The 17,478-nt window shown below is 35.6% G+C and overlaps 1 protein-coding gene across 4 annotated transcripts in view; it reads left to right on the plus strand.

Moving 5' to 3' along the window:
* Window positions 1-7,360, plus strand: part of GLRA3 (glycine receptor alpha 3) — a 91,142-nt gene extending 83,782 nt beyond the window's left edge. For 3 of the 4 annotated variants that reach the window (XM_055797776.1, XM_055797778.1, XM_055797779.1), the window contains one exon: window positions 3,328-7,360. In XM_055797776.1, the coding sequence (XP_055653751.1) occupies window positions 3,328-3,597 (270 nt within the window). In that variant the 3' untranslated portion in view covers window positions 3,598-7,360. The remainder of the gene's footprint in view (window positions 1-3,327) is intronic. The other variant, XM_055797777.1, reaches the window with a different exon arrangement.
* The last annotated feature ends 10,118 nt before the right edge of the window (window positions 7,361-17,478 follow it).

The raw sequence follows: 17,478 nt of genomic DNA on the forward strand, positions 1-17,478 counted from the left end.
TGACAGCTTTCTAATACTTTATAGCTAAGTATTTTGTGGAACAGCACTGATATGAAAATAAACTAATTGAAATTATTTCCTTCAGGTCTCCAAAGAATTCTTTCTAAATAAAAAAAATTATCTATATTTATTTCCATTCTTTAATTACAGTAATTTTAATAGAAATGATAAAATATTTCTATGTAGCTGTATGCAGAATAACCTTCAAACTTTTAATTCCAAAACCATGTGTGAAAAGCACATTCGTACCAAACCTTTATTAAAGGACATTCATATCAAACCCTTCTTAAAATTCATTCATAATAAGATTTTAAAAGCTTTATCAAAAATCAATAAGAAATCATTCATTTTCTTTTCTTTAGTGATGATGCACTAAACAAATACACAAAAGACCAGGGAAAAAAAGCAAGCTTCCTTATTAGTTTTTTTTTAAAAAAAAAAACACCACCACGAAAATGCAGGACTTTTCCAGGAAGATTCATAGTCCAGATTCTCAGCTGGGGCATACAGGATACTTCCATTAGTTGATTTCAACGGCTGTGGACTCACGTGCACTGTAAGAAGTATTTCTAGTCAAAAAGAGGGACTGTAGCCAAGTCACTTGATAAAAACAAATGGGTGTCACTGACATTTTATAAAAATGCCTTTGGAAACACACTCAAATGTTAGTATCAATAATAACAGTAACTATACCTTTCCTGATGTGCACAAGCACACTCAGATATGAACCTGAGGCCAAATTAATGATTTTTCTGCATTATGAACCTGCTGGAAAACTTACAGAACCACATTTTAGATATTTCAGCCAGTAACTCAGAAAAAAATTATGGTGATACCTGGCATGTTACAAAGCTCTGGAAGGTGCCCTTTCTTGCATACCCATTAGCCCTGGCACTTTGGTCTGACTGGCAGGCTCCAACCATCCTGCCTGCCCTTGCAGACATGCCATCCAACACACACTGGGCAGAAATGCTGTACTCCTAGAAGGACCTTCACGTCACTCACTCAACAACAGAGAATATTTCTAAGCAGTCTGCTTGCAGACTAAATTCAGGACTTCTCAAAGCAAAAAAAAAAATGGCCTTGAAAACCACTGTAGGGGATCAGGAGCATAGAACAAAGACAGTAAAGTCTTAGTATATAGTGCCTCATCCTGAAAACATATCCAACTGAAAGTTGCTACTCAGAAGAATTATTTTATTATCTTTTTGAGGCTGTGCAATCATAAACATTATTTTCTGGAGAAGCGTGAAAAAACTGCATTGTAAAAAACCCTGAATTGTACATAGTGGTGTACATAGAAGGTGTTTAAAGGGCAAGTTTGGTGTAAATTCTGACAGTCCATGTATTTGTAACTTCTGTTAACTGGAATGCAACACTACAACTCTGCTGGAATACAGCTTCTATAAAGATGTTATTTCCAATCCTTTTCTGACAGGAGAGGAACACTATTGCAGTAATGAGATCTTTTTTTATCACGTCATCAAATAATGAACCTATCATTTTGTATTTCTGTTATTCATTTCCATATTGAAGTCAGTGATTTTTCCTCCTCCGTTTCTTTCATGTTAATTTTGCTTTATTTTTGTTTTTATAGGAGAATTCTAATACAGATTTGAAGTATAGTAGTTTCACTGAACTATTTTAGTCTACACATTTTTCCAATTTGCATATATGAAAAACTATTGAAGCTGGGTGGTAACTACAGCTCTGCTTGGATGCTCATGCTGATTGCCAACTAGTTTACTTCAAACTAAGTAACTGATCAGCATTCTTTCATAGATAACTTATTCAACTGACATTGACAATAAATATCACTGGATTTTTTTAAAAAAAGTAATTAACGATGGTTCTTCAACTACTCAATCAAGATTTTAAAATACGTTTAGAATTAATTCTCTATTCCAAAACAAATTCAGATTTTTCAAATGTCACAGGTATTTTAAATCAAAAAATTCAGAATTTTGGATTTAAACTGTGTTCATTCAGAAATTACATTTGTATAAAGAGGTTTAAATAAAACACAAATGCTTCCAGAATTACTGAACTGAAATATGGATTATTTTATTTGCTTTGATAATTAACTCTTTTTACCCTTTTATTTTAATCTAATTGAAGAAGACCTTCAAAATATCAAAACTTCTCTTACAAAAGGAAAATTGACTGCTTCTCAATTCTTTTTTTAAGTGTTATGGAAATTATTTTCCAAAATACTTAAGAAATAATAAACACATAGTATTTTGTCATCCTTCATAAAAGTCTAGAAACCTAAAGCAACTAGTCTAAATTAGACATAAAAGATAGGAAATCCTGAATTTAAAAATCAGTATTTAAAAAATTGTGAATGCCATCAAAATCATCTGACTATCCTTGGGTAGCATACATAGTGAAGGAATACACTGGGATATATTTCAGAACCAAGTCTGCCCCTGGCTTCACAGTCTGTGTATCATTTATTTGCCTGCATTTGTACCTCGTTTATTATTTGAGAATATCTATAACCAGGTAAAGAGTACAAAATGTTTGTCAAGCCAGAAGCCACATTCTTTTGAAACACATGCTGCGAAAATATATATCACTTCAGACCACTTACTTTTGTTTGTGCCACAGGATTTAAAACCACTTTCTCTTATAGCTCCCTAAACTCAGAATGTCTTTGCTAGATCTCCCCTGATTTGACAGAAGAATGAATGAGAAGAAAAATCTGGTCTTTAGTTTAAAATAAAATGAATGAAAGACACTTTACATACTATTTTCTTTGTCTAATGCATTCACAGGGAACAGCAGAAATAAAGCATAAAGATAAGATTAACTAAATACGCCATGACCAAATAGGCAGAATTGTCACTAATATAATCAACGTGAACATCATTAGCACTTGTACGATGAATACCTCTAGAGGCCAGGATCTCATTTTGTTAAGTAACATATAGAGTTAATGGCTGTTCTCTGAAAGACCAGTGTGAAGTGTGCCCAGTTGAAGACTACGGATATTTACTGTAAACAGGAAAATTAAACCAAGTCAGAAGTTGTGCCTGATTACCACTAGTTTACTAAGCTTTCTCTTTTCTCCAAATAGATTACAGAAACTATAAACAAATAGGAAAATTCTGTTCTTATTAATGCACCTGCAATATTTTTGACAGACACTGATAGGGCTGAAATTTCAACCAGTTAAGATAAACTGTGGATTCAAGAAGTCACTGAGGTAATGATGTAATAATTGCTATTTAGAAGCTGGTAAGATTTCTGTAAATAATAATAAATTAAAAAAAACCCAACACTTTCTTGCTTTTTTCTTTTTTTTTCCTCTCTTTTTTTCAACAGGATGATGACGTACGCGAAAGTCAGTTTAGCTTTACAGCATATGGAATGGGCCCATGTCTGCAAGCAAAAGATGGAGTGACACCAAAGGGGCCAAATAATCCTATTCAAGCTGCACCAAAAAGCCCTGATGACATGAGAAAGGTATTCATTGACCGGGCCAAGAAGATAGACACAATATCCAGAGCTTGTTTCCCATTAGCCTTTCTGATTTTCAACATTTTTTATTGGGTAATTTACAAAATCATCAGGCATGAGGACATTCACCAATAAAAGAGATTAAGGCTTGTAGTGCATACGGATCTGGCTGCCATGCTCAACAGGAGGCTTTCTGTTAAGAATACACATGAAAGGAGTGATTGGGAGAGTTAAATACATTCAGAGGGGGGGGGCGGGAAATATCCTGCATGGCCTGCAATGCCCAGTCACAGTGGAATGGAAGAATGACACCCAGAGACGATACATCTGCTATTGCAAACTTTCTGTGTCAAACGAAGTATTAACTTTTTCATTGCAAATCACTCTCTGCTGAAGCTTTACTGCCAAGTATTTATACATACTGTTACATAGTGGTACAATTGTACAGTATTCTTTGATGTTCATGAAATTTTTTAAATTCTGGTGTATTTTTAATTAAAACAATTGATCCAGAATACCCTAGGTAAACCCCACAGTATGACAGAATAGATTAGTATTTTTAACCTTTATTTCAATTTTAGAAGATAATGACAGATTCTTGATTTCAGATTACAATGTTAAGGATGTTTTCTTGTTTTAAGGACGGTACCTGTGGTTTTGCAATGCGCACATTTGACACATTTAAAGTTATATAATTTATTTAAGGTACTTCATATTACCGTTCCCCCGGAAGCTGTATGTTGAAATAATCTGACAGCACAAGGTATCTATAGCCTAATAGTCTGCATATCACATGGGAAATACATTAACATTTATAAAGTATTGATTAGTGCAAAGGATTTTTTCTTTTAATTACATACAATTTAATAATTGAAACATAATATATTTCACTCATTTATATTTTTTTGAAGGGTTCTTTTTTTCTCAATTGATAAAACTCATACAGCTTGTGAGATAGACAAACTACATCAAAATCTTGTACTGCTTCATTTTGATTCAAGGGAAAGAGATCTTGGACGAAAATTAAAAGTAACTAGTCAACCGCTTCACCGAAACATTTGGAGGACGAGTACAGCTGTGTTTATGCACATTTACCTCCAACATGTTACCAAAATACAGGAAGTTTAGTTTGTGAATATATCAAGTTTTCTGACTTGTTCTTTGAAGTATATTTATATGACTTTAAGAGTGAATAAGAAACACTTCACAACTTTGGAAAAACACGCAGCTCTTCAGAAACCTGAAGTAGGATCTGCCTGGTCTTTTACATACATTTGTTGTACTTCACACTAACAAACAGGAGAACAACTACTAAAAGTCTTAGATTTTCCCTGTTTAGGATTAAAAAAAAAAAATTCATATTAGCTGCTTCTTTGAATTGTAACACAATAGATCACATTTAAGACATAGCTTATAGGCAAGAGTGTTTTCTATTGAAAACCAAAAACATGCTAAGATATGGAAATCTGACATTTAGAAATGCTGGCTGCTTTAAGTCCAGTAGCTGAGGCTGTTTCTCATTGCAAAATATTTTTATTTTTTGTTTGTTGTTGCTCAGAGTTTGTATACAAAAGCAAAACCAGCTGGAGGCAAACATCTGGTGCACTGCCAAAGGCATGGTGCATATGAAATAACAGAAGCAATGTAACTCTGCACTGAGGTTTATAACAGCAACCTTGGGATGGGTTGGGTTTGTTTTTGTTTTCCTCCAAGGATTAGTTAGAAAGATTCTAAAATAGCAGCTCTCAGATTTTGTTCAGCTGTTTCGGAAAGAATCTGTATGATCCTCCTTTATTTTAAAACAATTTTTATATAGTTTTGCTTTATTTATGATCTGAAATGAACTCAATTTCAAACCATTATTTTTTGCTGAGGCTGTGTCTTATTTTTGTTGATTTCTTTATGTGCATGCTCCAAAAATCCGGTTCACTTATGAAGGTGCTCATGTATGCGAGGGGTTATCATGAACTAATGTCTGACATTTCAGTTGGGTTATATTCAACTTTCTTAAAGTTATCATTAGCTGTATCACATGAAAAGGGATGTTAACTTGCTTCTCCTGTCAGTGAAGTCAACAGTATTTTATGTAAGGACTGTTTGAAGTACTAGATCCATAATCAAGAGGCAATCAAAAAATTACATTACCTTTCAGGATCATCTGTCTTCTTTCCTTCTAAAGTAGCTGAATTTCATTTAATAAGGAATTATTAATTGAAGGGATCAGCGTATGAAAAAAATGCTGGCCAGATCAGAATAGCTCATAGTTATTCTTGTTTGTAACACTTGGGTACCTGGTTCACATTGCCTCTTACCCAGGCATTCAATATAGCCTGTTGCACTCACACATGTAGTACTACCTTGTATTGAAAACATTAACAAATCTGAGTACTGTAGAGATTAATAAATCTAGCCCTAATTTCTTTCTTCACTCTTTAAGGCAGAAAAGGTCTCTGCTTTCAAAGAGAGAATCAGACAGGAAATCCTGGAAGTAATAAAGGAGAAACTGGATTGTAACACTGGCAAAATGTAACAAGGAGTCAGAAAGAGTGTAATTTGTTAAGCAAGAAGGACAAGACCCTTCATTCATATATGAACCTATTACCTCAGTGAGGGGAAATAACCCCTGTGCCACATTTCACTTTGACTAGAGTAAACAGAGGGGAAAAGCAAAGAAATGGTTCCATTATCATGTATTTAAATGCACATAACATTTGGCATGTGATTCTGCTGCCCCCAGGTAAGTAAAGATTTTCTATTTTGATGTAATGGAAACAATCTCTCCTGAACTGATGGTTTTGTGGTTTGTTTTTTTTACTGGAAGTGCCAGGTAACAGAAGCCTCTGCTGTCCACTAAATAACATGTTTTCCAAAAGAAAGCAGAACTTTAAATTTAATTTAGATTATTCCTAAATGACTTAGTGTAAAGTCACATGGTAAAGAAAGAAATGTAATTTGAGATAAGAAACCACCTGCTATTCACCACTGACTAGCAGAAAAGTCCCAAAATGCCAGCAGGCATGCCAGCCCTCTGTGCAGAGCTAGAATCAACAGCTACTGTCATCAGCTAATATCAGTGTGGGTTATGATTCTTTTGTAACTTTATAATGAAGTAGCAGGGAATAATATTAAGAAGATGCAAGAGTCAATACTCTGAAGTATTATCAGACTGCAGTATTTATGCTACTGTCCTGTGAAAGAGGCAGCAGGGAGGCAGAAAAATAATCATCAGGGAAATAATGCTTGAAGCATATGTTACCTAGCAGGGCTTCTCCTACAGCTAAAAAAGACCCCATTTATTAGGCTGAAGTAGATAGCTACCTCACCTCACAATCACTGAACCTGGGCTCTGTAGAATACAGGAACTTAGCAAAACCACACAAGAAGGCTTCTTGTAAGCACAACCCTTACGTGACAGGCTAACACAGTTTTGCCCCAAGTCATTATTCATCATAGGTGAAGACTCTGTGCCACTCGGATCATGTTTCTGTGGTCTCTCTAGACCAGTCCTATACTCCAAAAACAGAATACTGGCAGTAGAAGATTATTGCAATACATTGAAAACAGACAGAGAAACTAGGATCTGGAGGAATGCTCCAACAACACAGCTACCAAAAAGCTGTCACAGTCACCATAAAGGGGAAAGAAGAAAGCAAGAGGCGTCCTTACTACTTTCCCCCATCCCCCCCGTATCCTCTCTGTAGGTACACTTCTTCAGATGGAAGCAGTACCTACAGGCGGAAACAATTTATGTCAACCGCTGCAAAGTATGTATTCTCCTTTGACAGTAGTTTCTACCTGTGCAGTTAGAGAATCGACTTGCACACCATCCACATTCTTAATGGAGCTGAGCAGGAGGGTACAGGATGAAAAGCATGTGCTGTACAGAGCATAAGAGGGACCAAAGCAGTGCCTGGAACTTCTCATATGACTGTCTTTTCTTCCTGCACCGAAGAAAGATGTGGCCAAATCCATGTCAAACCTTGTAAGGCCAAACCTTCATGATCTTGAGAGAGGATAAGGAAGGTCCCTTAGAGGTGCAGTAGATATACCCAGCTACCACAGTACCAAACTCCTGCTAAAATTCTGAACAGCAAAATACATTTTATTTTAAAAACTATATTCAAATATCAACAAAACAGGTTTTCATGTTTAGAGGGTTGGCTTTTTTCTCTCTGTAATACTGATCATCTAGAGGAGGCTTGGAGAAGAAAAGGAAGAAGGGATACTAGTGATTTACTGTTTAGAATTTAGCTATTTTAACACCAAAATAAAGCACATTCTACTTTCAAGGAGTTTTGACAACAAGCATTGTTACTTAAGCAGGTTAGTGGAATTCAGGAAGAATATGAGATCTAATTATTTTTTCAGCTCAATCAGATTTAGTTTTCTTTGGATTCTCTTTATTAGCATTTATTGCAAAACCTTGTTATAGGCTGATTTATAGAAAGTCTTTTGTGATATGTGAGAGATGATTCTCTTTAGTCACTAGAAAGAAGACATATTTAGGTCATTTAGATGTGCACTTTACATTTAAGGAGTAAGGTATTGCTTCCACTTTGTACTATAACCCCTAACAGAACTGTAGGTTGATAATGTAGATAAAAATAGAATCTAATAAACTGTACAAAACCATGTATTTTTAACAATAGGGAAAGATAAAAAGTCTTCCTTAACCTTAAAAAAAAATTTTGAGCAATAATTTTATATTAGATGGAAATGAATTTATTCATACAGTTCCCAGCCCAGGCTGAGATGGTTGGTTGCAAAAGATAGATATACTTTATGTGCAACTTCTGCTCTCATTTGAGCTACCATGGGAATTAATCTAATCCAGCAGAGTAAAATTTGGCCTTAAATTTTGAAACTGCCAAATGAGCTATTAATTCTTACAGTACCCCTGTGAAATAGTAAAATATCTTTATCTACATCTTACTGTACAATCATATGGTTATTTGGCGAGAACAGTATCAGATCATCATGGCTTTTTTCCTTTTTGAGGCAACTAAGAAGAAAAATACAATTTGCAAACCAAACTACTTTTTAATAATAAAATGGGTATTCTATTTTGCAGTGGTTATGGAAAAGGTGCCTTCAGGCAACACACATCACTTACAGTAGTTACTGAAATACTATCAGTTTGGAAGGCTTGTAGAAGCAGGTTAGATTGCTAGAAGCAGAGGGTTAAATGCCAGAAGAATGTTGGCTCATCCTGTATCCGTGACATTCTTGAATATTACTGCACTTCTTCACTTTCATTTTTGTGAAATATGCAAGAAACATTTCTTATGTTTGTATTTTAATGTATGACAGAGTGATGTTAACAGATGAAATGGACTAAAGTAGCTACTAATGTTCCATGGATGTGTAATTGTGAGTTGTATAAAAAGAAATTGTGCCATAAGCTTTTGACATAAAGATTTAACATAATATACAGTATTTTGTGTGTTAGTGATCCCAGCTTTTTAAAGGCAACAGCAAGAAAAAAGAAAAAAAAATATGGTAGTGTATTAATAATTTGTTTGTGAGTTTTCAAAATATTCTCCTGTGAATTCTGTCTGATGGCAATTTCATCCCAAAGTACTTCCTTTTTGATAAAACTCTATAAATGTATTGTGCATGGATTCGATTAAATTCCTTTTTATTGTATTACAGTATCATATTGCACTTAAACTGACATTCTGTGCAGACAGAAGTATTAAAATATGTGAAATTTATGGTGTCACCCATGTCATTGTAGATATTTTGATCAAAGAAAAATAAACTTAAGTTTTTTCAGAAAGAGCGTGATTATTTTTATGGTATTTTAGGCAATGGGTTTAAAGTCACAGGAGAGTCTATCAACACTATTGGAAAAAAGGATGAAACCCTCAGCAGTAGTTAAGGTGCATTACCATTAAATATTTCACGAGTGAAAACCTGAGAAAGAAGAATAGAGTGCCTTCAGTTTTTATATTATTCAGGTTAAGCTTCAAAACACTTTAACTGTTTTAATGAAGTGTACAAAGATGTGTTTTCAGAGATCATGGTGGAGGGTGACAGACACTGAATTAGGAGTATGATCCTCCAAGGCTTCCTTTACAGTGAGCGAACAGCAAGATCTCCCCAGAGGACAGGTGGAAGATGGGCTCCAGTTCTGAAAAAAGCTCATTCTGAAAACTCAGGCAAAATCATCTTTATAAATGCCTATTGAAATAATTACAGCCACTCCAAAATATTTTTTTTGCTGCTCATCTTATTACCAAAAGACAAAGAATTTCACTTGCAGCAAAATAGCCTTATAGAAACTTTATAGATCTGTGGGCCCTCCTAAGTACTCCTTGATAGAAAATGATTTCAAGAATACTGAAGTGAAGTTAGCAAATAAGAAGTCCTTTGGGAACAGTCTGAGTTCTGCTGATCTGATTACAACAGTGTTAATACGCTTGCAAAGAGTATACATCACGTCAGTAATAGCCACATGTCAACATGATGCCATTTAGGCTAGAAATCTTTAGCAGTCTCAGCATAGTTGCTTTGTGCTCCCTGCCCCCTATATGACAAAAAGCAACATCAGTTCACTGCTTTCAATTTGCCTTTCATGTTAATGGGATACAAACACAAAAAAATCTGCTATACTCGTAAATGAAGTATTTCCATTATCTGTTGTTAGTAATTCAGCTCCAAGCCATAAGTTGCTGAACTTTATGAAATGAAAATTTATCAAAAGAACAGTGAAATATATCAGGACCACCAGTGGAATTGGAACAGAAATCCTAACCATGCTGTCACAAAGCCTGCAGAACAGTGTGATCAGACCCCTGCTAGTTATGACAGGGGTTCCTCCAACAAGTCTATACCATCTTGTCTTCCCAAGAGCAAAGCATAACTGTACCTCTGTCCTTGTTCAGGTATGTTCACAACAAAGTCATGAAACTACAGTAGTAACAAATGTTTCCATGCTGAGGTGCACAGTTTCAAGAGCATGAAATCTGAAAATACACTGTACCAGGTGTGCAAAAAGAAATTAAACCAGAAAGTAACAGCCAGATAAAGTGACTCAAGAGTCATAGAAAAAAGAAGTAACAGATCTTAAAGAGATCAACACACGATTGTGTTGCATAAACTGCGCATTCTTTTCAACATGGAATTCTGGGAAAACAGATATCAAATATCCTCTTTTTCATGTCTACATACATAGCCACCTAATTATTTTTAAAATTAAATAAATATTTAATTCCATGTAGTCTATGCAGTGGATTTTATCTCTAGTATCTTACTCTCTATACACTAGCAGGATCTGAGATTTTTTTTCTGAATAAGAAACAAGCATGTGAATTTAAAACCCTGGATGACAATCCAAAACAGCCACAAAACAAGAATTACAGAGAATATTTAATTTTGGGAATAAATGAAACTTTCAAAATTTGAATAATATATCTCCAAACCTTTAATAAACAAATATATATTTTCTATATAATATTTTGTCATTGAAAAAAATTAGATATTTCAACATTACTTCACAGATTCACAAAGTCACAGAATGGTTGAGGTTGTAAGGTACCTCTGGATGTCATCTTGTCCAACTCCCCTGTTCAAGCACAGCCTCTTAGAGCTGGTTGCCCATGACCATGTTGAGATGGCTTTTGAAAACTGACCATGTTCAAATGCTTTTTTAGTATCTCCAAAGATGGAGACCCCACAGCCTCTGTGGGCCATCTGTGCCAGTGCTCAGTCACTCTCAGAGTAAAGTGTTTCCTGATATTCAAAAGGAAACTCCTGTGTTTTGGTTTATGCACACTGCCTCTTCTCCTGTCACTGGGCATCACCGAAAAAATTTGTATACAAATGATGAGATCCCCCAGAACTGGACAACGTACTCCAGGTGTGGTCCTACCAGTACTGAGTAAAGGGTAAGGATCACCTCCCTTGACCTGCTGACAACGCTCTTAATGCAGCCAAGGATACCATTACCCACCTTTGCTGCAGGGGCACATTCCTGGCTCATGTTCAGCTTGGTGCACACAGGACCCTCATGTCCTTTTCTGTACATCTGCTTTCCAGCTGATCATCCCCCAGCATACACTGGTGCATAGGGTTGTTACTTCCTGGATGCAAGACTTTGCATTTTCCCTCACAATACTGAAAAAAACTTTTCTTGAAATGTTAGCCTCTATTTTAGTAATAACATACCTGACCTGCCTTGAAAACCAGTGTGTTACTTTGGATATATTTAGTTATTCTCATTAGGCATATTCAGTAGGTACAGGAGACATTCAAACTGTTGTTTTTAAAAGCACATGATACTGCAGCTTGTTTGCCACTGCATGAGGTAGGAGTAAACCTCATGTAGGTATATTAGATCAGAATAAGCCCACACATCGGTAGAATGTGGCTGAACTTATTCAAAGAGGATGCTAGAAATTCTTACAAATTTCAGTTATTGTTCATTGCATTATATGCAAAACCAGTTTCTCTCCCCATCCATCTCTTGTTTCTCATAGCAATAAGCATCATAATTTCTTAGGAAAGTATAAATTACACCAGAAGATGGCTCCCTTTCATATGAATTGGGGGTTGTCATCGATGTTCAGATTCTGTTCAAGGAGATAAACTCTAGCCAAACGCATCCTTCATGTAGAAACTTCACGCACTGACACTCATTACTAAGAAGGAAATCTATGAAGCATAAGCACTATTCATGGTACAAACTACACCTCCTTTTGAAAGAGATGGAAATGTATGGAGGTAATGCTGTCTTAGGAACAAAAATAGCTGAGATGTTAATTTAGTAAGAACCAACCCCAAGGGTTTACATCTAAATACACATATGAAAATGTAAACATTTTTGTACCTGAATATTTTATTAAATAAAAAAGGCTTTATAAAACAGAAATAAGTAATTTACTTTAAGTATCTATCGATTGTCAAATACTTATTGCTACATATAGGATTTTATCCAACAGAAAATGAATCACCAACCAATTTTTAAAGCATTTAAAAAAAAAAAGATGAAAACAATAATTTACACTCTGTTCCCAAATTTGCTAAAGTTAGAAGGTCTTTGGAGTAGATTCTTCATGTTAAGGATGCCTTCAGAGCACAGGTACAAATACCTCAGTTACGCACGACAGCTATTCCACTTATTTACAACACTTATGTTGTTATGCTGTAATAAATGCAAAGAAGGAAGCATTCCTCTCTGAAAGCTATATATATATAACTTCATATTATATCTAAGATGAGGTGACCACACACATTTCAGCAATGTAAGCAGATCAGTCTGCCTTGTGATAGCCCTCTTGCTTTCCTAGCAGACTTCACCACTTTACACATTCACTGAACAAATACGGAAACAGCAGTAAGAACACCTTGAAGTTTGATCTGAAGTGATACTAAGGATATTATTACAAGTAGATACTATGAAACATTTGCAGACTAAAACAGATACTACAGTGTAACATTAACATCCATTTACTGTTTCTCCTTAATTTCTCAAGAGAATACAACACATTCTCTTTCATGATATAGATGTTAGTTAAATGAGACCCTGATGCACACTATTAATTTTGAATCAAATACTAGTTAACAAATTGTTTGCTAAAAGTCAGAAAACAATATATTTAAGGTTCACAGCAGTATTTACAAATTAAAAATTAACTAATATAGTATTTGTTGTACTAATTTTTTTCCCTGGGCTTTGCAATGATCATTCAACTGAATTAAAAAGCAACTGCTTTATATAACTATTACAAATAAAAGGGGCTCAGTAAAGATAAAAACAGTATACCTCATTTCAACAGGAAACATTTCAACTTTATACAAATGTGGTCAGAGGTAATACAAAAACACCACACAGTTTTGAGAAAATAAATTTTAGAGCAGTTTCAAAAGTGTCCTTTTCAGTAGCCTCAGATTTACTTTAGGTTTCCAAATTCCAAAAAACGTTTGAATTTTGTTATTGTAAATATGTGAGACCACATAACTTTGTGTAGAGTATTGAAGCAGTACCAAAGCAGCTTCTAGGTGAGGGAACAGTGAAAATGTAATAGGTCTTTCATCTCTCTCCCTTTCTCCATCTTTTCTTCCCAACAGCTTTGTATCTCACAGCAAATCTGATCCACCTGGGAGACTAGGACATTCTTTGAGGACTTTACTCAATAGCTGCAGTGCAAGACAGCAGTTGTTCAAGTCTCATCTAGGCTACTGGTTGTGGTAGCAGGAATTCAGTGCTTCATATGCAGTATGAATAATGCAATCGACATCAGGTAAAGTACAGATGGTATAAGAAGGCATCTTTCTAAGAGCTCCTTACATTTTGGCCTGATTTGATTTCACCCCTGCATTAATTCCTTTATTGCTTAATGACATCTTCAGAATGCTTTCAGTGGAGAGGTAGTCTATTCCAATGCTGCAGTCCGATATAGAGCTAAGTGTGTTGAACCAATTTGTTATCCCTGCTCCCCTTCTAACTATTTCTCCCCTCTGATTAGCATCAGCATTTCACACGGCTGCTCCACTTGTAGAACAGTTACATTGTCTTTCAGACTATCAAACTTCTAATACTCCATTTTTACCTACAACATTCATGCTTATGCTCGCACCCTGGCTCCCCCTATAAGGGAAAGTATGGACTCAGCTTAACATTGAAATCCATCCTCTTCCCTGAGACCATAACCAATCACTTGGGATAAGAGTTACAAGAAAATTCATGTACTCATATCCCTTTCTCACCTCTTTCCTTCCTTTACTATGTAATGCTGGGAAAAGTTCAAGTTCAGTATTCAGTATTAACATGTCCAAGTTGCCTAAAGTCTTCTATAAGCACCTTCTTCACGACACATTTTCAAAGTGTTAAACCTATGTCTAAATCCTATCAGAATTTACAAAATTTATTTATTCCTTCCCTGGTTTCACCTGAGGGGTACCGTTCCTTTGGGATGCCCAAAGGGACTGCTGGGTAATTTCTGTAAACTCACAGAAAATCCCATACATTGTCTTTTCCTGTCCACCCTCATAATCCCTCCTGAACCTGTACTATCTCTCACCCAACCATATCGTATTCTCTAATATTTATGAGATGGCTACAGCGTAATTCCAGGGCACAGCCAGTGTTTGATCACCTGTGAATTTTACAAGGTTACTTAACCCATCAAAAAATAATGCAGATTATTTTACTTGTAGCAACCACAGAAACATATCCTGCATGCTTCTTTTGGCATGCACAAAGTCATTCCAAATAAAACTATTTTTTGCAGCGTGCTAGGAAGTGTTAGTGTTTTCCATTATTCATTCGATGTTTAACAGTTTCCTAATTCAGGGTCAAATTTAAGCCCTAGTAAGCACACAAGTCCTCTTTGCTATGTGTTTGTCTGTCCCTGCCAGGCTGCACATACATCAGTCACAATTTACATATGCATCACAATTTTGCAGCTTTATTTATGGTCACAAAAATTGAGTGTACAGATGCACAAGCTATGTTTACCTATTCATCTTGAACAAAAGATGATTAAAAGCTTTTCTGCCACTGATTTTTAGGCAAGGCTGCCTTATCAGAGCATGATGGAATTTTCATGAAAGCAAGTGGTAAAATAACTGCTTATCCAACAAATGATTCTGAGAAGTTGTCCTCCAAAGCTTTATTTGCACCTTTCTTACCCTGTTGGCGCCTTGCACTTGCCTACCCAGACGTTCTGGAGCAAACAGAGCTTTTAGCAGGAATGAAGACAAACTATGAGAAGTATACTGTAAGACACCAGCCATACTGGAGTGCTGAAAATGGTTTGTTTATCATTATATTCCCAACAGAGCATTCATGTGGTACTTTAGGTGCCTGTAAGTGCACTAAAATGCAGAAGGACAGATTTCCAACAGAATTGTCCACCCCTATAATATTTTTACAGAAGTATATGTAAAGTATGTCCAAAATACATGTTTTTGCCACTTCAACTTTTCAAAAAACACCAAACAGAATATGAATATTGCCAGGGAAAGATGCTGCTAAGCTTGCTTCTAGCCCCTGCTAGAAAGTACAGAAAAGTAGCATAGCAAAGTAGACTGACTTTTAACTGATATTTAACACACCAGAGGAATAAAAAAAAGGCTAAGATGTAACTACTGTGTGAGGATTGTCACAGGTTTTTGAGACAAAAATCTTTAACAAAATAACAGGCATTTTATTTGTCTTATTCTTAGAATATGAATAATGTCTTAGAACCCTGCTAGCTTCATGGTAGCTAACACAACTACCTGATCACTCTGACCTGCCTTCCTGGAAGAAAAACCTCCTAGTGTCACATCTGAGTGAGAAAATCACAGAGAATATTAAAAACTTATGAATGTTATAAGCTATGCATCCTCATCCAACTTATATAAGCTCCACAAAAAAAAGATATAACCAGTTTTCCAAAGTGCCTAGTTGTTGCAGCACAAACAAACTAGCAGGCTGCAACAAGGCTTTACCTTTGGTCAGATTCTGGTATTTGTGCTGAATCTCCTTCCTCCAGAAATCAGACCACACCACCACTACTACTCCTCCTCCATCCAACCCCCCTCTCCCACAATCCTCAGCACTATTTAACCACTGACCGGAACAAGCTACAGCTGCACATCATCCATGTCAATCAACCCACTGCCGCTGCAGCAAGGCCACAGCTGCATGTTATCAATGATAATCAACCCACTGCCTTCATTCCTCTACATCTAGTCAATTGTTTAAGATCAGTGAGTGACAATTCATTGTGGTGTTGCCATTTTCTGAACTTAATATCCTTGATACAGTTTTAGTGGCTAGACTTTCTGTGAATCTGGTTTGAACAAGAATTTGCTGTCAAGCCTCTTTGGGGAGTTCCCAATAGCCCTGTTCTATGGATCTTAAGTCAATGAAAAAATGTCTAAGGAAATTGGATCAAGCTGGCCTACCTGCTTCTAAAAGGCAGTGGTTATATGCCTCGTTGCAGGCTGGAAATTTAATTACTTTTCCAAAGGAAATTGAATCAGTATCTTTGACATAATCATTCTGAAAAATTTCAGTTTGCTTCAGACCTGAAACAAATATTCTGAACTCAGGGAGTTAAGAAAATTATGAGTCCTTTCTAGTGTTTAATTGCTGTGCGCCTGTAAGTTAATGAATTATTTTAAAAATACTCTGTTCATAAAAATATAGTGCAGCAGAATGTAAACTGAACATCTGAACCAAACTTGAACAGCTGTAAAATATGCTTACCATCTTGCCTCTTGTATCATGCTGCAATCCAGTCTTGCTCTGCCCGAAGTGGAAATATTTATACTGACTTCAGCAATGGCTGAGAGAGGCTTTTTAAGACTTATTCATTTCATACATGTGTAATTTCAATAGTTTCAATTACACAGTAATATTTTAAATAGTAGAATAAACATGGAAAATATTCTCAGAGATGGTAAGATAATAATCAGGCAACATGCAGGAACACTAAAAGAAAATCCTTTCATTGTACAACTCTTTGACTCTTTATCCTCCAATCTCTTTTTTTTTTTTTTTTTTTTTTAATTTTCAGGATAAAAGCCTATGGAAACAGGATATTTATTTTTTTTTGGTACTGTTTATTTCCAGACAGTAAGTAGTTATTAAAGAAGTCAGAACAAGGAAAGAAACACTTAAATCTCCTAGCTTTATACAACTTATTTGAGTTGAGATCTAGAAAAAGATCACTTCTTTTTATTTAGCCTGTGTCAGAGAGGGTCCATAACTATTCCCAATAGTTCATGCTTTTGTTCCATTCCTACTTGAAAGTCTGAGTTGAGATTTTCTTTATCAACATCTTAAATCTAGTAGAGGACAACAGCTCTTGCCTTTTCATGGATCCCTGGAGAGTAATGGTCATTAAAATAAATCTTTACTAAATCCCCTGTGGAAGGAAATAGACTCCTTCAGAATCTGGATGTCTTCTCCAAACAGACATACCAAGGAACAGAGCTGTCTTTGGCACTGCTCTTAGTCCAAACACATAAATTGCATCCCTGGAGTTTCTGTGCCAATAGGAACTTGTCTTTGATCAGATC

The sequence above is a fragment of the Falco peregrinus genome, chromosome 2, assembly GCF_023634155.1.
Source record: "Falco peregrinus isolate bFalPer1 chromosome 2, bFalPer1.pri, whole genome shotgun sequence".
In the NCBI taxonomy this organism is placed as follows: Eukaryota; Metazoa; Chordata; class Aves; order Falconiformes; family Falconidae; genus Falco; species Falco peregrinus.